The 22,055-nt window shown below is 33.8% G+C and overlaps 1 protein-coding gene across 1 annotated transcript; it reads right to left on the reverse strand.

Annotated features, from left to right (window-relative positions):
* Nucleotides 1-1,007: 1,007 nt before the first annotated feature.
* LOC121725330 (protein toll-like) lies at nt 1,008-22,040 on the reverse strand. Its single transcript, XM_042112223.1, has 6 exons — nt 21,815-22,040; nt 4,269-4,452; nt 3,159-4,197; nt 2,671-2,986; nt 2,295-2,453; nt 1,008-2,020 (listed from the first exon to the last, which is right to left on the reverse strand). The coding sequence occupies exons 2-6, from the start codon at nt 4,396-4,398 to the stop codon at nt 1,271-1,273; spliced, it is 2,394 nt and encodes a 797-aa protein (XP_041968157.1). The 5' UTR covers nt 4,399-4,452; nt 21,815-22,040; the 3' UTR covers nt 1,008-1,270.
* Between the last annotated feature and the right edge of the window lie 15 nt (nt 22,041-22,055).

Consider the following 22,055-nt stretch of genomic DNA (forward strand, 5'->3'; position numbering starts at 1 on the left):
CGCAACTCTGTTGCGTAAAAAGTTTTTTATCCCTCAAGAACCGTACATATTTTCCTGAATAAAAAGTATCCCTATAATATTATGTCCTTTTCCGATACTCAAAGTATCTCTATATCAAATTTCATCTAAATTGGTTCAGCGGCTTTAGCGTAAAGAAAAAATAGATAGAGAGACAGACACACTTTTGCATGTATAATATTTGCATCTAAGATAACTTTTAGAAAAAGAATAAATCTAAAGAAAAACAAATGTATAGGCTAATAAAAGTAATTTATTATTTGGATTGTGTTAGGATTTAACAAGTTTAATACTCGTCCTGGTAATGAATAGACTCATTCGTCTCAATCAATTTAAATACGATGTGTTCTGTGACGTGGGTCTAATATAATTAATTGTTCTGAGGATGGATTCGGGGGTAAAACGTAAAACCATAATTGATGCATGGAGACGGTACTCGTAGCAGGTTTTAGCACAAAGATTTAGAAGGGGGGGAAATATTTCTAATTACTAGTGAATTTCCTGGTGTAATGAAATCATTAATGATCATTAATGATTGGCAGAATCGGGTATGCAAGTTTATTAAGGCTGGCAATACACATACAGCTCTTGAAATGCTGTGAGTGCCCATGGGCGACGATAGTTGCTTCCCATTAGGTGACCCGTTCACTCGTTTTCCCGCTTATTTTATAAAAAGAAATAAAGTTCTCTCTCTTCACAACGATAGAAAATGTTGTTGACTCCAAATGAAGAATATTCTTTCAATATTTTATTTTATGGCCCTAATATATTTAATATTATGCCTTATACGCTGTGGTTCAGGATGGTAAATATAAAGATTTTATAATAGTAGGGGTGCCTGAAAATAACGCAGTCAAATTATATTATGTTTTATTTAAGCTGTAGTTTACAATCCTTAACAACATGCAGTTTCCTCGAAACGTAAATGCCAATGATAACTTACAATTATTTACACTCACTAATTACAAACTGGTACGTAAAATTTACAAACTGGTACGTAAAATTTACAAACTGGTACGTAAAATTCTTCTTCGAAGAGAAAAGCGGGTTCACCCAAATAAATATAGATATCACATATCCGAAAGTAAACACCAATAAGAAATTACGTACATTAAAACATTATGCTCGTAAAAATTTTACACAGTCACCTATACTTACACTTACGGCTACATATAACAAAATGATTATTCCGGTACGTAGTCTGAGTAATGTGAAGGAGTCAGTCTTTACCTCACTAAAGTAATGTACGTAACTAAACCTGACTATGCGTAAATGTGTTCGAAGAGTAGCAGTCGTAGTCGGAGAATCGCGTGAACTTGTTTTTGTTCGTCAGCTTACTGACCGTGCCGCTCAAGGGTTTCGAATTTTCTCTGCCCTTCAAATCGCTCTTCCTGTATCGTTTACCGGACAGCAGTATCTGGAGAATCTTCCAGAAATTAATATCATTCCACGAAACGGACGTCCGGCGATCTCTTTGATCCTTGAGGAACGCGTATATCGAATTATCCGGGCCGATATCGGTAAAAACATAAACCGTGCTCTTCGCCTTCAACATTTCGCCTCTAATTTTTTTTATGTTCACATGACTGTAAGCCGACGTTAAGTAGTTCGGGGAGAATATTACCAATATTGTGTCGGTTTCACCGGGTCTGTTTACGACGCTCTCGGCGGATATGGGTTTGTGGATCGGCCGCATCTGTACGTTCAAATTGGGCTGCTCTTTCAGAGTCGGCATTATCTCTTTGAACACAAACTCCTCGTCCTTGTCCGAGTACTTCACTATGATATTTTTACATCGATCGTTCACTCGCTCCTGGTGGGAAAATCGATGCATCGTCTTCTTGATCATTGAATGGATTTGATTTCGGTAAAGCGAGTATATGGTCACCACTATTATCGATAACAATAGAATTGATGTAATTATCGATATGAAAATAATGAACCGTAGGTAGCACGTTTCTTTTGTCCAGATGGGACAATGGGCTAACGTATTATCCTTTACCTGGAAATAAATATAATTTACGTTCATATGCAATAAATTAACAACAATAATTTATGTAACGCGTGTTTTATTCGCCCTTTATAAAATCATTTATCTCAAATATTATATTTTGTAACAAGAGCAAAAAGTGAAGGTACAAAATAATATGAAACAACATTATGCTGGAATAAAATGAAAAAAAAAGTAAACTGATTGTTTACAATGTTTCGGAAGATCTTACAACTTTTTATTGTTTAACGGTAGATAATTGATATAGATTGTCTATAGAGCTTACCTTAGATTTTACACGTCCCCTCAAGAAGTCTAAAAACTTAAAATTGTCGCATTTGCATACGAGTGGATTATTTAACATCCACACTTCCTTTATTGGCTTCTTCAGTAATTCCTTATAACGGTTTTTATTTGTTGATTCTGTTTCATTTTCATGATCCACCTAGTTGAAAATTATACAATTAATAATAAGAACACCTATGTATTGTTGAAATATTATTTTAGATATACTTTTTTAGCAATATAATAATTTAAAAATATTATTTTTGCCTATTTTTTCCACGTCGTACAATAATAAAAAGTATTTGTTATTCGTGGGTGTAATAATTTTATTCTCGACGCTATTTTAAAAATTGTTCCCAATGCTATAGGTTACTTACCCAAAGGTGTGTAATATCATTGGAACTGATATCCAGGGACTCGTGTCCATTGCTCCACCAATCATCGTACGCCATCTTGAATTGATTGTGGCTTAAATTCAGCAACCTCAAGCTGTAAGTGTGAGCGAACGGAGAAATCCTCTTTACGGTCCACGAGTTGTTTTCCAATTCCTTGTTTTCGAAATCCAAGCGATTGTACGCGAATGATATGGACATTCTTTGTTTATTGTTGATGAATAAGTATGAGGATATTGTTTTCAGATTATTGTGTTCCATATTTAAATATATCAAGCTGAGTAAAGATGAAAATGTTTCCCTGTAAAAAAGAAGGCAGTATTAATTTTTGATATCGATGATATTTTAAGTATTACAAAAGGTAAAATAATGTTATCTACCGAGTTACCGACTTTCAAGCAGTCGTAAATAACAGCAAAGTTGATAAGTTTTAAATATTCCAACTGAAAAAGTTTAAAAACAACTACACTCACCCAGAAATTTCTTCAATAAAGTTAAAGCACAAATTCAATTTCTCCAACCTCACTAATGATGAGAATATTTTTGACTCCAGTCGCTTTAAACTATTGTGGCTCAAGTCTAGCTCCAGCAAATTTATTTGGTCGTTAAAAGTTGACTCGGAAAGCATTCCGATATCATTATGCGCTAACGATATATTTGTTATGAGCGCGGAGTTCACGAATACGTCGTAAGGTACATTTTCAATTCCACTCCTTTGAATATAAACCTGCTTCAAGTTCGGTAAACTACCGAATAAACTTCGCGGAAGTTCTCTCATTTTTACGTCGTTGTTAAGTATTATAACAGTCTCGAGCTTGTTATTAGTCAAAAACAGATCTTGAGGCAGCGATGAAAACTTGTTCGAGAATAGCGTCAGTTTCTTAAGTTTTCTCAGAGGTTTGAAAATTGACGTCGGCAGCTCGTTCAATCCGTTCGAGCTGAGATCCAATTCCTCCAACACATCGACGCCCGAAAAGAAATCTTTCGAGAACCACGTCACGTTACTTTGCCACAGCGAGAGCTTTCTGAGGAGGCTCAGATGCGAGAACAAATTAGCCGACATATTCGTCATGTGATTGTGGCTTATTTCCAGCGTTTCCAGTTTCTCGAGCGGCTTGAACAGCTCCTCAGATAGGTTAATATTGTTGCATCTTATGTTCAGCCACGTTAAATTGTTCATGTCAACAAACAAATTATCGGGCAAGTGAGTTAGCCCGTTCACCGATAACAATAATTTAGTTAGATCTTGTAAGCCGCTAAAGTGGCGTCTACTAAAGTATCCGGACAGCTTTTTCGCATTCTGATATATCAGCGACATCGTTTTGGACACCCCCATCTGGTCGAGGACATCTCTGAAGGACGACGCCGGGAGCGGGCAGTCCTTGAAGCTGACGGACTTGAAAGTCATCCGATCGGCGCACTTCGGCAGCCGAGTGTAGTCCAGAGTGCTCGCGTTCTCGCATTTTACGTTAATGTATGTGTTCGGCAGTAAATTTATCTTCACAACTCTCCCTGGGAAAGGAAATTGGAATGTCAATACGTAAAACAATGGAAGCTTTTAGGAGCGCACCGAGTACACTCACCGTCGATGTTGCAGTTGAGTTCCACAGAGAACGTGCCCCCGCAAACGCAGTTAGGGTGACTCGGGCACATCACCCGGGCCGCTATCACGTGTACTGCTAATGCAATTATTAGCACACGTAGGATCCCCATTTTGTATGAATCGCATTCCGTTCTTCGAATTACTTTTATCTTCGGTTGAGGTTTCTGTAACAATATGTAACCTTTAGTCTCAAGTATTCATTATGTCATTGCTAATTTAAGTACGCTTGTGTCTTTTGTCTAAAGAATTATGTGTAGAACTTCTATGCTAAGACCTTCATGAAAGATTTTAAAGCTACGCTAACAAAGAAAATATTTTAAAACGGCTGAATCTAACCTTGAGTAACTTTAAATGGAACTGAACACGAATGGTACACAGTCCATTAGCTTATGCGATCGATACACGTAACTTTGTTCGACAGAATATTCGAACAATAATTAATGTTCTTAAAATAAATAGAATGTCCCTTTATTTGGTTAGTTTTGGATATCATTACTTAAGTTTCTGCAATCACTTTTATGTCTTGAATACTTTCTATAAAAATTGTATTTTTTTAATATCTGGGTTCAGCAATATAATATTGTCTAATAGGTAATCAAATAAGAATACACTCTCGGTCATAATTTCAAAATATTGGAAATAGATATTATAAATAAATTAAAAAAAGTAATGAATTCAATCTACGTCTTTGAAAAATCATTGACCTCGCAAAGCTAATTTCAAGACCTTTCCTAAAAGCAAGCAAGTTTACTTTTTCACGGTCGCAATCCTGAAATTCCGTACTCGAATCGAGTTCAACCTCATGTAATTGACACACGGGGACAGGGAATGTACCAATTAACGTTTTCATTATTCATGATACATCCCACCTTTAGGTATGTTTTGGTGATGAGGGTTCCGCATTAATAGGACGGAATTGGTGATAGAAGCTATACAATTATACACTTAGATAGAGAATGATTTATTCAAGGTATAATAGACACGTACCTCGTATTTAGTACCTTTTAAGTGTGGTTCAGGTATTTTGACATGCTATCAAACATTTTAGTATATTCAAGGTAAGTCTCAAAATTTCATGTTCATATTGTACTACGTCGAAATAATATGTTGAATGAAAATTATCTGAATAATTTGTGGTTGAAGTTCACATATCCATAATCCATATACTTGGCTTATATCAAATTTCATATTTTAATCTGAAGTTGTATGCCTCCATTCGCAATTTGGACTTTAGCAATCTTATGTTACAATATGTATATTCAGAGAAGTTGGTTCCTAGGCAGATAGTGCAATTTTGTCGCGTTACGTCAAACCTAGCCGTCAGATCACGACTATTACTATATTGACATAACCCGACCAAATGATGTATGTTCGTGAACTGCCAGGAATCAATTTCTTCGATAGTTCTATCAGAAAAGTTGATTCATAGGCAGATGGCGGACCTACGTAATTCGGTCGTGTTATGTGAAACCCATCCGATACATTACTGCCGTCATAAGAAAAAAGGCCGCAAACCCACAAAAGCACTTTTTGAGAAAACGCGAAAAAACCTGCGAAACTTAATTTTTTGAAACAAAAGATAAAAATATTTAAATATTGTCACATAATTGCAATATTTGTTACGTATTATCTATGTATATTATTTCATTAGAATGACGTTACAAAATTTAAAAAAACGGTAAAATGTACTTAACGTATTTATAACGTTATTTTCGCTATTCATTAAATGAATAGCGCATTCATTGAATGACACATTTAATTGAATGACCAAAGGACAACTCGTCAAAATATTGACTGTAACATATTTTAACGTCTTGACTAAAAGTCACTGAAGTCGTTAAATGGGATATTACAATGATTTTAAGTAGCCAATTATGGGGTAGTAATAGATAAATACACGCTGTCATATTATTTTATTACAAATAACGCAATATAAAGTAATATTTAATCAAAAAATATCAATACAGTTCGATCAACTGTGCGAGCTGTTTGACGCCATATTTTTTTGTTGACTACTAGCGCCGCAGTGGGAAAAAATAAAATTCATTCTTAATTACCTGACTGATTTCATGTCCGCTATCTTAAAAGAGCAGCTATGTTACAAATCGCTAACTAGTTGAACGTTGTTTGATGATTGTTCAGTCAACGTTCGACCGAGTCATTCAATTGAATGCGCTATTCATTCATTCGAATCGCAGATTTAACCAGATGACTGCGACACATACATTAGGACTAGAGAGAACATAGTTGTTGGCAGAACAAGACACGAAGGGCCATTCAGATAGGGCTGATTTAATGTAGCATTGTTTCATTAAGATGAACAGATAACGTCGTAACTATCTTCTACATTGTGCTGTTCCTAATGTTCATTTGAATACGCCATGAATTAGAGATACGTTGTGAAACGTATGCGCAAACATTAGCTATTACTGGATGTTGTACGTTCGTTGCACTAAAATATATCACGCGGGAACCGTGCATTTTTTTAGATATTTCAAATCAAATCCATACCAAATTTCGTCAAAATCGGTTTACCTTTTAAGCGTGAACAGATAACAGATAGACACATGGAATGGCAGCAGTTGTTTTTGTTTGCTGATAACTAAAATTTCAGAGTATTGAATAATAATTACAGTAAAAAAAATACAATACAATTTATAAAGAATTTTTCTTTAAATACTGAGCTTAAGACTTCCTCATCTTTTAATGATTCCTTAAAATACCAACTGAGGCTTCTGAGTAATATTAATAGTCAGGTTATTATCGGTTGGTCGTTAGTTTGTTAGGTTGGAATTACGGAGTTCCGGTAACAGGCGCGTGAGACCGTAATTTCTGGAATCGCAATATACAATAATGGTAAACCGATAGCGTTAGCTCTGGATATTCAAGATGCTTGCTAGAGTATTCCAGGGCGATTTTCGCCTTTAACGCCTTTGTTTTGACTAACAAGAAACTGAATATTTAGTACGATAATAATAGAAAGGTGTTTTAGTAACAATAATTATAACTTTAAATTTAACGGCAAAAATAATAAGACTAGACGACGCCTGCAACTCTGTTGCGCCAAAAACTCGTTTATCGCACGGGAACTGTTTTTTTTTTCAGGCTGAAAAGTATCCTAAGTAAGGGCTTGTGTTATGCCCCGATAAAGTTATCAAGACATAAAGTATCTCCGAACCAAATTTCATCTAAATTGGTTCAGCGGTTTAATCGTGAAGAGGCAGATACACTTTTGCAATCACAATATTATTAATCCTCCGTCGAAGGACTAGGAGAAGTCCACGGTTGAGTAAGAATAAGTTTTATTTAGCGCAGGAGAAAGTCGATAGCCTGTCGTCTGCGAGTGTCGGTCGTGTCACTTGCATTATTTTTACTCTGGGAATAAAATTTTAACTCCCAGCTCGATAAAACTATTGAGATCAAGAACATAAGCTCTAAACTGTGTGTTTTTATAAAATATAACTTCAGGAAAATATTACGTTATAGTCGCATCGCGAAATGTAGGTAAAATTTTTAAAATTTCTTTGGCTTTGTTGAAAAGTACCTATCTTCTTATTACATGGTGTTTAACTATTTTATTTGGATACAATCTAACTGCCGCACTGAGAGACGATCATCAATTACTGAACTGTAATTAAAAGAAGATTTTAACATAAGCCCCATACATTATCTGTCAAACGATTCATTGAATTGAAGTTAAATCATCATTAAATGTCTCTGAGTACGGCCGTAAATCATGGAAAGGACACGTATAGTTCATCCCAAAAAAAAATTAGCACGAGCCAATCTACTTAAGAGGATACACCAGGGGCTAGAGAAATGAAAAAAAAGTACGTGTAATATCTATAGCTGTCTCCCTTACCTCAAGCCTATACCGCAGAACGCGATAGAGACAACTGCAGAAAATCAACGATTCGTTGTCCCCTGATTCCTTCTCCAAAACTTAACCGATTTAAGTACTTTTTTCACTAAAGATTAAAGAAAAGCTTGAGCTGTGTTTCTATGTTTTATTTTTTTTGTAAAATCTAGCCAAATCTGTTTTCTGGATGTTTGAACATAGCGGAAAATTTGGCCATTTTTTGGGTTTTTGTACGTTCATATCTTATTTAATAATCAAATTATGAAAAAAATGAAAACAAAAGGACATTGTATTAGTGGCCGTAGATATTCAGGATAAAAATTATAACTCTACTAGCATTATACAAGGAGGAAACAGGGGACAACGTTTGTATGGAAAAAAGGGCGGTGTGGACTCCTCTTAACTTCTAGCACAAAAGTAATTTAGGTATTTCAAACATGTCACATTCACAGCTAAAAAAGGACCACAGAGAATTCTAATTCCCAGTGAGTTCCAATTATCAGGAACAGCAAGACACTTCAGAACTTGATTGAAGAGTGCGGCGTCACCTCACTCTATATAAACGAATGTGGTTTCATCCCAGCGTGATAGGATTATTTCATCATCAAGCTTGTGGGTGCTATCTATACTAAGCGTTATTCCTCTGCTTCATTCAATAATGAATAAGAATCTCGTGGGAAGCAAACATCGATTTACTATTTTAAGACGCTCCCCCTACGAAGATGCAGTAATTTACCGTTTTTAGAGTCTTATTAACTCATAATTTGAATGCTACAAGATTACAATAAAAATGCAGCTGTTTATTATACTCATGATATCAGCTTTCAAAGTGATACCAATTTATTGAAATTCCCTCCCTAGTATTTACAAATTACGGTTATTTGAAACACACGCCAATAAATCGACAATTTCATTAACTACATACTGGACGTTTGAATTTTTTGAATTTTGAATAAGTAAAAAAAATGGATTTTGGAGCGATCTCGGCAACGCGGCAAATTTATGGTCAAGGTCGTTTGCTCAGAGGATGCCCTTCACTGCTAATGCCCAGTTTCTGAGGTGTTTTGACAGGAGTTTATCTTTTTACTAGCGTTGTTGATTGGTTAATTTTTAATCGACTTCCAAAAAGGAGGAGGTTATAATATGTTCGGCTGTGGGTTTTTTTTGACACTAGCCAATAAAAAACAATAGTAAAAAGATAAACTCCGGTTAAAAAACCCCAGAATCTGGGCATTAGTCATTTTGATTTCGAATTGAACATTTTTGTGGTTGACTAAATGACTAAACAATACACATTTTGATATTTTATTTTATAATAATATCAATATTATTAATGCAATACCAAACGAATATATTTTAATGATTATAAATATAGATTAAGAATAGATATGTTTTACCTTACTTATGATACGTAAATTAACCTTACTTATGAGTTATGATATGATACCTAAATGTGAAAAATATTTGCGAATAAAACAAGATAAGTCTGCAAAAATACGTAACATTTTCTCAACTCGTTCAAGTTTCCCTAATTTTAATGTAAGATAATTATGAAGTTTGATGTCGAGAAATTTTAACAGCCTATTAAATGCGAAGTCTCAACATGTATCCTAATTAGATGAACATGATATTGAGGGTAAGTTACATAATATTACAAGCTACAAGTGACTCGTGGCTAAATTTGGGAAGTAAACTTCTCATCGAGTTGATATCCATAGACTAATGCACACAGCATCGGTATATTCGTGGTCCTTAACAAACTTATGAATTGAGACGTAAGTGAATATTGTAGTGAATAACTAACATTATATATAACGATACATATATATTTTGTATGTAGGGGGTTTCGGGGGCGATAAATCGATCTAGCTAGGAATCATTTTTAGAAAATATAATTTTATTCGTGTTTTATCGAATACCCAGCAAAGCTCGGTCAAATAGCTATATACATATATACAAGAATTGCTCGTTTAAAAATATAAGATAAGGACAATAACTCCTTTTCCCCTTTCAATTTGAGCAAACCTTGTAACTTACCTGATTTATCATTTGGGTAATATGATATGATCTGGTAATACATAAAATCATTTTTTTATTTCAAATTATTTTATCGATCCTGAAGATTCCATTATGCAAAAAACGTAAATTTTCAAAATTTTTGTTAGTTATTTTATCCATACTTTATACATTTTCAATTGTGGTCAAATTACAGAAATTCTGTCACAGCAAAATTTTTATGGAGAACTTGGGTTTACAATAATAAAAATTTCAAAAGTTCGATCTCATGATATTTTAATAGGTTTCTGGCTGACTTCACTGTCCCGTAGCATTGATGTTATAAGTTTTATCAATATAATATTACACATTGTATCATTACAAGGTGCGAATAGTAATGCTCGGTTCTCCTCTCTCACTGATGTAATGCTCGACTTTATAACGTTACATTACAAGCGAATGCTCCCGGTGACCTTAGTATAGGAAAGTAACTTACGGTTTTTGTTCTGATTTATGTGCCAAGTTTCATTAAAATCGGTTAAGCGGATTAAATAAGTTTATCGTAAAGACACTCACGTTCGCGTTTATTATACACGAGTAAGTATAAATGCGAAAGTTATTATATCCGCTGACAAAAATTTTCGATAGTCCGTGCCGCTAACAAGTTTTCCACAATAATTAAATAACTCAAACTTATTGAAGTGAAAATTGTATTGTTCTTGTTAATAATCGTGAAAGGCGCTTGTATTTTTATATTTTATTCCATTTCTGTTTTCGGCTTAGCGTGAAGTAATAAATGGGTTGCACCAGAGGCGTAGTTATAGTTAAGGTTAAGGTTATCGTCAAATATGGCGTCCAATATGGACTTTTACTAGGGATTTGACAGTTCATTTGACATTTTTTTATAGTTGAAGTTAAAGTTATTGTTAAAGTAAGTTGGTGAAACCCACCCTAAAATATGTAATAATATTACCATTTTACCTTCAAATTGAACATCCTTTTATGCAAGTAAATTCGATATTTTAATATATTCAAATAGAAAAGTCACTCTTTAATGTGCCTTATGCATAAGTCTCCTAAACCTCAACTATTTATATCTACACAATCTTCATTATTTTGAAGACGGTACCAGCTAAGAATGCTGAGTTCTATGACAAAATATTAATAATATTTAAGACTGGTACCGACTTCAAAGTAATGAAAATTGTGTACATAAAAATAGTTGAGGTTTAGGAGAGTTATGCATAACGCACATTAAAGAGTAAGAATTATTTAACACTTTTTTGTTCATTATAAATTATTATTGTGTTTACCCTGGAAGTCGGTTTTAATTTTTTGTTAAAAATAATAATTTCACTCTTTTTAGTCATATTTAATAAGCTGGTTTTTTGTACAGACCAATGTGTTATGCTTAGTGACTGGATCCGACAGCTCGCTCTTAATCAAGCAATGATAAAATTAATGTTCATACGCCTGTCTTTAAAGGCTCTAAAGTACTATTCAGTGAATTTATTTCTATCATTACACTCATGGAAACTCATCAGCTCAACATAACATAATATTATGCTCAAATAATATAACTATAATCGTCCTTATAAATTTTAAGGAGAATAACATACCGCATAGATCTTATGATCAAATTGATATCTTGGTAACCTAAACACCAAGATCGAATCATTTACATTGAAATAACATTATAATTATGTAAATCGTTCGACGAATTCGGGTTTCGTTCTTAAAGACGATTAAAAGTACCAATAATAAGGGTTATTATAATTAGATAATTCATGGTAATGGGGAATAATAAGGGTTATTATAATTAGATAATTCATGGTGTGATGACTGGTGGTAGTGATAATGATGATGATGATGAATGTAACTTGCATATTAGCATATGCTTTCAGTTCTTAAACCAACTCTGAAACCCCCAAACTTGTATTTATAAGGAATCCGGAGTTCTCTTAGCACCTTCGGAACCATGGTATATCTTATTGCAAAATCTTCCTTTTTGGTAGCATATGCTTAGGATACTTCTTAAAAAATTGAAATCACTATATGTACCCATATAAATTTTGAGGAGTTCCCTCGATTACTCATGGATGTATGGTGGAATGGTGGTGATGATGATGATGATTAATGAAATTTGCATAGTAGTATATGCTTTCAGTTCTTAAGACAACGCCGAAACCCCCAAACATGTATCTATAAGGAGTAAGGAGTTCTGTTCACCACCTTCGAACCATGGTATATTCTGGTGCAAAATCTTACTTTTTGGTAACATATGCCTGGAATACTTCATATGAAACCAAAAAAATTATATGCTTCCATTTGAATTTTGAGGAGTGCCCTCGATTACTCATGGATCCCATCATCGAGTCACCACTTTTCTGAACATGATACCAAATTGGAGTAATACCCTATACAACAAAACAAAAATTTTGAAATTCTGTTCACAAACGGCGGAGTAATCGTTGAACATACATAAAAAAAAACACCACAGCCGAACGTATAACCTCCTCGTTTTTGGAAGTCGGTTAAAAAATTTACTAAACCTAATATTTTATAGAATAAAAAACACTTCTTACTCCTGTATAGGATCTTATGATATTCAGGATTTACGTACTTAATCAATATAATTTATTGGACTGTTACCAGTAAGATTCAGGATACCTGCATTTGAAAATTTTATCTACTTACTAGCTGTCCCGGCAAACGTTGCTTTGCCATATAAAGTATTTCGCAAATATTATTTTATTGAAGTGACTAAATAAGTATGTCACCATGGCAACGTCCATCGCTATCCCGTCGCACAAACAATGGTCGCCGCCAGTCTCGAGTTGTAATAATTTACTATTATTTATACAACAAATGCACTTATCAATATAAAAAGTACCCAGTAGCCGATTCTCAGACCCACTGAATATGCATATAAAATATGGTTAAAATCAGTAAAGCCGTTTCGGAGGAGTACGCGGTCTAACATCGTGACACGAGAATTTTATATATAAGATTAACTAAAAATGTGTTTCATACATGACATCTAAATAAGTCCACCAGTTAAGCATTTAATAAATATTTATATAAGAAAAGCATTAAATTACTATGGATTCATTAATTAAATTTAAAAGTGTTAACAAAATTTCACCGGAACAAAACTCGCGCCATATTACTGTTAACAATTTAACTTTTGCAATTAGCTCTTATGATCTCGAAGTTATCAAACGATGGTGATTCGACCAACTTATTCAATTAATTGTATAATATTAAAATTAACAGAAATCATTCTAGAAATTATTAAAAGTTCTGTAAGAAAAGTATATTACGCAAAACATAACATATTCTATTTGTAAAACATGCCATCAAAATATGAATATTCATATCTAACTTTTCCGCCCTAACTTACCAGTTAGGATGGATTAGGAGATACTTCTACTTATACTAAAAATAAAATCTTCTTAGAAGTACTTTCGTAGTACTCATAAAGTAAAATAAAAAATATGTAGGTCTGCTGGCAGAGATCTCTTCTAGAGATAAGCACACATAAAAATATGTGTATAATATTAAGCTAGTTTTAAAAATTGTACATAAAGAATAAATAAATAAATACACGCATATTATACACATACAAACACATGCACACACAAAACACAACTGTCGCATCTTAAATAACATATTATAATAATATTATAACCTAACATTTACTGCAAAATATAATAATCACATCTACCATTTAATGATAAAATAAAAGTTTTAACTCACTTTATATAAATCATAAAATACAATTGCAATATATCATTTGACGAAGAACTAGTACACGTAATTTATTATTATAATATCAAAGCCACAAATGTACACCTCGCGTTTAATATATTTTAATAATTACTAACTAAGCGTAATTAGAATAACGATAAAATATTAACAGACTTTCACATTCAATTACTAACTAGCCGTCCATGTTATATTGAAATTCGATTCAGTAGGACTAACCATTATGCTTATTGAAATAAGGATCAGAATCTATTTACCTGTTAAAAAAATGGTAGCTTTTTGGTTAGCGTGCCTACCACCTCTGATGCTATCGTTGTTAATTAGTAGGTGGAATTTTAGGGTTAGTACCCCTATTAATATAATGATTGCCCCAGTACACATAAATTGAAATTTCATTTTTTTTTCAACAATTTTTAAACTGTTAGCTAACATTTTCATTATAACAGTTGTTTATTTCAAATAATGTTTACTTATTTCTTTTTCTTTTTAGCATTAAAATTTCCAACTCTAATTTAAACATCTCCTTTCATTGCTAATAAAAATACAAGACTTTATTGTAATTAATTAACTTATTATATTTTAAAAAAGATTTATTTTTTTGCTTAAATGGAGGTTTTAGGGCGGGAAAAAATATTTGAAATAGAAAAACTGTGGATTAGATTAGATTAGATTAGCCAGATATATTAGCTAGGTCATGAAGTAGATAAATTACAAGTTTTATGAAAATAATAAGGGAAAAAATTAGTTATTGTCCGTATGTTACGAAATGTTACTTGTTCCATTCTTCCACTCACATCTTCAATTAATTAATATATCGGTTCAGTCGTTCTCAAGACTGGCGCTTACATACATATTAAACGATTCAGTTTTATAATATCTAATGTATAAAATTCTCGTGTCACAGTGTTTGTGCGCGAACTCCTCCATACGTGGGAGAGCCATGCTTCGGCACGAAAGGGCCGGCTCGACCGGAGAAATACCACGTTCTCACAGAAAACCAGCGTGAAACAGCGCTTGCGTTGTGTTTCGCCGAGTGAGTGAGTTTACCGGAGGCCCAATTCCCTTCCCTATCCTCCCCTATTCCCTTCCCTTCCCATCCCTACCCTCTCCTATTACCCTTTTCCCTCTTAAAAGGCCGGCAACGCACCTGCAGCTCTTCTGATGCTGCAAGTGTCCATGGGCGACAGAAGTTGCTTTCCATCAGGTGACCCGTTTGATCGTTTGCCCCTTCTTTCATTAAAAAAAAAACGGCTCAACCGATTTTAATGAAATTTAATATATGTACCATCGAGGAAATTGACTCCTAGGCAGTTGACAGACCAACATTATTTGGTCGATCATGTCAATTCAATGTTAATTGTGATCTGGCCAAACTACGTAGGTCCCCAATCTGCCTAGGAATCATTTTCTCTGATAATACGAGTACAATGTACCATCGAGGAAGTTGATTCCTATGCAATTGACAGACCAACGTTATTTGGTCGAATATGTCAATTCAATGTTAATTGTGATCTGTCAGCTGGGTTTGACGTAACGCGACCAAACTACTTAGGTCCCCGATTTGCATAGGAATCAACTTCTTTGATAGTACATTCATTAGGCGTAAGAATGGGTTTTATCTACTTTTTATATTGATACTAGAAATATTATAAACGTTGTTTTGGCATAAAAATATCTAAGATATATGGCAAAACAATGTCTTCCGGGTCAGCTGGTTATTATTATAGAAGATATTGTGGCCTTTTACGTTACATCAAAACAAGCGTCTATAATATTCATCTTTGATTTGCCCTTATCTTATTTGATTATCTTTTTTTAACATCAAAGGTCTAAGTGATTTCACACTAATACCTGTAAACAGTAGTACAGATAATGTTGCCAATCGACACAAAAGGCGAGATTTGCAACTCTAATTGAATCTCGTTATACCCCCGTGTCGGCGGTAAATCAATCGGGGCACCGGATGTGACGTCAAGGCTATAATGAACGGGGATTAGCTAATACTTCCGGTGGGTTAAATGCTAGCAAAAAATAGGGAAAATTTTTAACTGCAAACTTCTGTAGCAGTTTTATGAACAGTTTAGGTACCGTCACCGGTTTCGGTAATGGTGGCCAGTTATGCAGGAGTCATTTTATTGTACCCAAGTATGTGCGCAGTACACGAGAGCACTGTCTATTCCTTTTTACTCTCATAACCCGGACGGAAGACCGCCACGACTGGCGAGAGATCAAGGCGAACTTAAATAATGTTAAATTTACGTCAGCAAACGTGACCAGCGCAAAATGAAGGGAGAGGCAACCGCTGGCTCGGTGTTGAAGCGTAATATACCCCTCACTTTCTATCGCTGGCTAAATTATATCCATACTAATATTTTATATGTAAAAGTGTGTCTGTCTGTCTCTTACGTCTCACGCCCAAACCAGGGAACTGATTTTGCTGTAATTTGGTATGGAGATACTTTGAGTCCTAGGAAAGGACTTAGGATACATCTTATCCCGGAAAAATGCACTGTTCCCGCGCGATAAATAATAATGGTGCACAGCAACCTAGTTGCGGGCGTCATATGCCCCCTGATTCATAATGCGATTCCGCGCGGATTCTGCCCCGATTTCGGAAACTTTTCCACTTTCAAGCAAATGACAAGTGAATACTTTTCGATTTTGCTGTCATGCTGCTATCAGCATACTACTACTATTAGTGACATTTCTTTTGTATGAGTGAAATAGTTTCCGCCACGGATTCGACAACTTCTCACCGCAGATGGAATTTTGACATCCGACAGCGATAATAATTTGAGGATGCCGTTTTTGCAGAATGTTACCGCGATTACCAAGACTCGTGAAAACTTTTCACTTCGAGAACCGTGTGATGGCGGATACTTTAAGATGAAATTATTTAATTATAAGAATAAAAGAAATCAATTTATAGTTAATCGTGTCTTATTTAAAAAAGTGTCGTAATATGTCGTGTAATTATGTATTAGGAAGTTTTTATTGTACAATACATATTTTTTATTTATAAATGCAGTATTTGTATTAATATTTTTAAAATTTTGTATTAATATGAATCGCTGTGTATCCGATAGAAATTGACAAAATACCTCGTGAGAACTTTCCGACGATCGTGAATCAGGGGGCAGGTTAGGTTTATATTGGTATAAGTTCAAGTTTTCACTTCTGTCGGCACTGTCGGACAACAAGTCAAGGATAAAAGTTTTTAGTTCACTCTCCCTCAAGATTTAACTATTTTATAGCAATTCTTGACCCATCCAATATGAGTATTGAAAGTGCTATGACGCATAATTATAAGGCCCATACATTTTATACTACAATATTATGTCAAAGCAAAAGCTTGGAAGGTCCCACCGCATTATTTTGGGATAGGGGCTATTTTAACATTTGCTGTTTAGAATAGGCATGATGACTATTTTTTTTTTCTTATCGGTAATTGAAAGACACTTAAAAAATAGAAACATCGTTGAAAGAATGACTCTGATAGCTTAAAAATTCACCAAGATATGACAATTTAAATATCTCATAAAAAAGGCCTGCCCGAAACGCTCCATACAAAGTGCTACGAAAGTATGACGTCAGTCTTTCGTAGTTTGTACGCATCGGGAGACAACTTTGTTCGACAGGTATATTAAATATTGCGTTTATGAAAGTGGTTTCATAACAAAAGTTGCTTTTAATTGCATAAGTTATCGAATTGTATACAAATATGAAAAAAAAATCGACCTGAATATCCAACTTTGAAGGCGCATAAAAAAAAATAGAAATGCTATCAAGCTGAAATTTTGGGAACACTTATTTTTTACCGTGATTTTTTTATTTTATTAACAAAACTCGCTAATCTTTGACCTTGTCATCATCCCTATTAATGTAACTTCTTCTTTTTATAACCTCTGCACATTGATATATAAGTATTAATTATTTACAAACGATTACCAAATTGACAAGGGTCAATTTTCAAACAATTCCCTTTGGAGTTCAATATTTATATTTTGTATTGAATAGGCTTTGAAAACGATGGACCAATTTGACAGGCACAGATAATATTATAGAGCAGATCACAAAAAGGTCGATTTAAAAATATTTTTAGGTTTTAGCGAGTTTTGTTTCCGACTGTTGAAGTTGTATTCGAATACATTATAATTTTTAAAGCCTTTCATGCATTATTATTCCAAAGGAAATTTGCATTAGCACAGAAAACTCATGACAAGAATCAAAATGTTTGTCGTTATGAAATGGATCATATTTTATTAATAGAACTTAACTATTAATACTGAAATGGCATCTATTGACAAGAACGAAAATAAACGGTATGACCTTTTTGCGGCACCACTTTTCGATTCTTATTAGGCTTATAGCTTCTAGGTCAACTTAGGTGTCGTATTTGTAGATGTCACTATTGAGTATTATAATACTCAATAAAAAATCATATTGAGTATCGTAACACTCAATAACACACAGATATAAGATAGAAAAGCCCTTTATCATTACTTATAATTTATAAACTAATAACAAACTTTTTTCTTGTATTTTAGGGTTCCGTACCCAAAGGGTAAAAACGGGACCCTATTACTAAGCCTTCGTTGTCTGTCCGTCTGTCTGTCTGTCTGTCTGCCTGTCTGTCTGACTCCAGACTGTAACTCAAGAACGGTAATAGCTAGCGAGTTCAAATTTTCACAGATTATGTATATATGCTATAACAACAAATACTAAAAACAAAATAAAATTAATATTTAAGGTGGGCCCCCATACAAAAAACACAATTTTCGGCCAAGTGCGAGTCTGACTCGCACTTGGCCGATTATTCATAATTATAATATTATTTTCTTTTACTTATAAGTTTACTGTTCAGTATCTTTCGCATACAAAACCCTCCTTTCTGCGCAGTCTGGGTAAATGCTGCCTATCTGTTGCTCTTCACTTCAACCGCTAAACCGATTAAAATATTTGTTACGAAGAAGTTTTAAGAAAGGACATAGGACAATTTAAATCACTAAAAAAGTTCAAACTCTCAAACGAATCAAGCAAATCTTAACTACCGTAAGAAGTCATTGGAAATATCAAGTACGTAACATTTAAAATGAAAAAGTCTGTGTTTTGTGAGAAACATATTTTGGTATTAAAATAAAACATTATACGTACGTTACGTACTAACCATTCTCTTACAAACTATAAATACAAACTACATTCGTGGACAGTTAACTTCGGAATGAAACACATATCGAGTGACATTCGCGTTCATTTTACACGTAATAAGATTTGAATTTGGAATCGGATTGACCTCATCAGTCAATCAGGACGACCCAAATGAACCACTATCGTATTAATCAGGCCGGCGTAATAAAATCACGACTGACATGCGGACAGGATACGAAGGGCGTTTTTCGTGCGGATTTGGTTACGCGCGGGGATTGCCGTTGTTTACTATCGATATGAGTATGGATTTTATAATATGCTATAAAATTTATGAATTAATTTACCAACCCTACAATACAATATGTGTGATCAGTGACGACAATATTTTGGTGACTCTAAAGACAAACGAATTAGAATATTTAAAATGCATGTGCTTCCCCATCGATCGTGGAATAACGAGACACAATAGCTTATCTATTGTTATCGCGGCCGGATGCGGCCGCTTAGGGCTTCATGAATTAAAATTTGTTTTTCTTACAATAAATACGTATAGTACATTTTTATAATTTATTGAATTTATTATAATTATCACGTTAAGAGAAATGAAATTATAAAATAACAAGTGAAAATGTATTTAGATCTCACAAAGTGACCAAGTAATAAATATAACACAACAATTTTAAGAACATCTCAGTTTGTTTAAACGTTTGATTAATATACCATTTCGGGAACCAGCCCAAAACTCGGAGACATTTACCAAGACGGAAGACCAAGAAGAAAATAAAACCCACCTTTAAAATTAACAAAGAAAATAAAACGTGAACAGTAAAAGTATCTTCAGCTTATTAAGCAACTAAAGCATTTGCTAATTAGCGTGGGAGCATTAGAGGAGATTAAAGTCTGGATGAAGCATCGTCAGCGTCGCGCTCATTAATTAGTACAAGAGCTTTCGCGCTCTCAGACGATCAGATAACACACTGTATAGTGTGATATACAGGGTGTAACAAAAATAAGTGATAATACTTTAGGGTGTGTACGTGTTCCTTGTAGAGAGTTCGCTGTGAAAGTAGCAGCTCTGAAAGACGAAAATTTTTTTTCACTTTTGTATGGGCTAGGGCCCGAGCGTCACGAGTTTCCCCATACAAAAGTGAAAAAAAAATTTGGTCTTTCAGCGCTGCTACTTTCACAGTGAACTTTTTACAAGGAACACGTGCACACCCTAAAGTATTATCACATATTTTTCTTACACCCTGTATTTAAATATATATATATATATATATATATATATATCTCTCTCAATCGGAATCTCGGAATCGGCTCCAACGATTTTCATGAAATTTAGTATATAGGGGGTTTCGGGGGCGATAAATCGATCTAGCTAGGAATCATTTTCAGAAAATGTCTTTTTATTCGTGTTTTATCGATAATCGATAAACTGAAAAATATGACTCTTCCTGACATCTATTGGCGAATAATAATACCATTTTGTGAGCAACTAATTGTTTTAACGACTAGCAGATGGCGTTATTAAGTAACACGAAGTCAATGAGTGTTTCTACGAATAATAAAAACTAGAGTGTTTGCTATACCGAGCAAAGCTCGGTCATCCAGGTACTATTATTTAAATTTGTTGTCCTGCCGGGCTGATTTATGAATGAAAATATAATATGAATTGCTCCACTCATTGAGAAGTGCACTATCAAAATATATGTACATTAAAATTATATTAGTACATACAATTTTATTTATTACATTTTTAGATTACACCCGCAACTACTTAAAAGCCTTGTCCTATGAAGCCTTTACTTCACTACTTCACTCACTTGACAAAACAAAATGTTATAAGCGTTGTTTCATGTCGGTTTTATGTGAGCCCACAGCATTGATTTGATCCAGCCAACCCATTCACACTGAAGCAATTATTCACGCTATCGATACAAAATAAATGTAATCAAAATTAATTAAACTAAATTGATAACTCAAAAATTACAAAGGCTGTCTAACACAGATGATCAGTTAGCAAGTTAACAATACTTCATTAAAGAGATAAATATCATGCATATAAAACTACTGAACAAAACAATACGAAAATTAAAATATATTGTAGAAATATGATATTAATTATGATATTTTTTTTATGATTCAAAATATATAAATTGATTCTCTTAAATGGTCATTAAGGTCATTTTTACACTCTGGTCCCTTATAGATATTAATACATAAGTTAAGGATTATATCTTATTGATATTAAGACATAAGTTAAGGATACTTAAAGACAATACATGTAAAATCTAGTGAATATAACTTATTGCTGTATGAAAATACTCTAAATCGATCGATACACGGCGAAACAATATAGTGAAGAAAAGAATACAGTACTACACGTTTTGCCGATCATAATATTTACGTGATGGTAATATAAATTAATACGTTTTTTACCTTTTGAATCTTTCTCGAACCGATGAAATTATTACAAGGGCAAAATTTGGAGAATTGTTACATGCTTTTGAGTTTTAGCAACACATTTAAAATTAATTCACTACAGTGCTTAATTTTGCTGAAAATGAATTAGATTCCTAATAACAGCCAGGTGACATTACAATCTATTAATTATTATATTAATCTTAGAATCGGCAACTCTATAATTATTATTTGATTTAGAAGCACATCGACAAGAAAAAACTCATATAATACTTTACCCAATAGAATATTCTCAAGAAAAGATCGAAGTCCTCAAGAAAAGAGCAAAAACTTACCTTAAATTATTCCGTCCGCAATAAAATCCCATGTTTAAGTCTCACGAAATTGGAATCGCTGCACAGAATGTTCTTCGTACTTTCAACTTTATCAATTTATCTTTGAAATTAGTCTTTTCTATTTAAAAAGGAACTATTTACTATGTTTTTGTATGCTGTATTGAAATGCTACGTATAAAACCGTAGAGGTTTCGTAGCACGCTACGCGCGTAGCTCTGGCGGGGGCTACGAGGCGACTGCT

This window comes from Aricia agestis, chromosome 3 (assembly GCF_905147365.1).
Source record: "Aricia agestis chromosome 3, ilAriAges1.1, whole genome shotgun sequence".
NCBI lineage: Eukaryota > Metazoa > Arthropoda > Insecta > Lepidoptera > Lycaenidae > Aricia > Aricia agestis.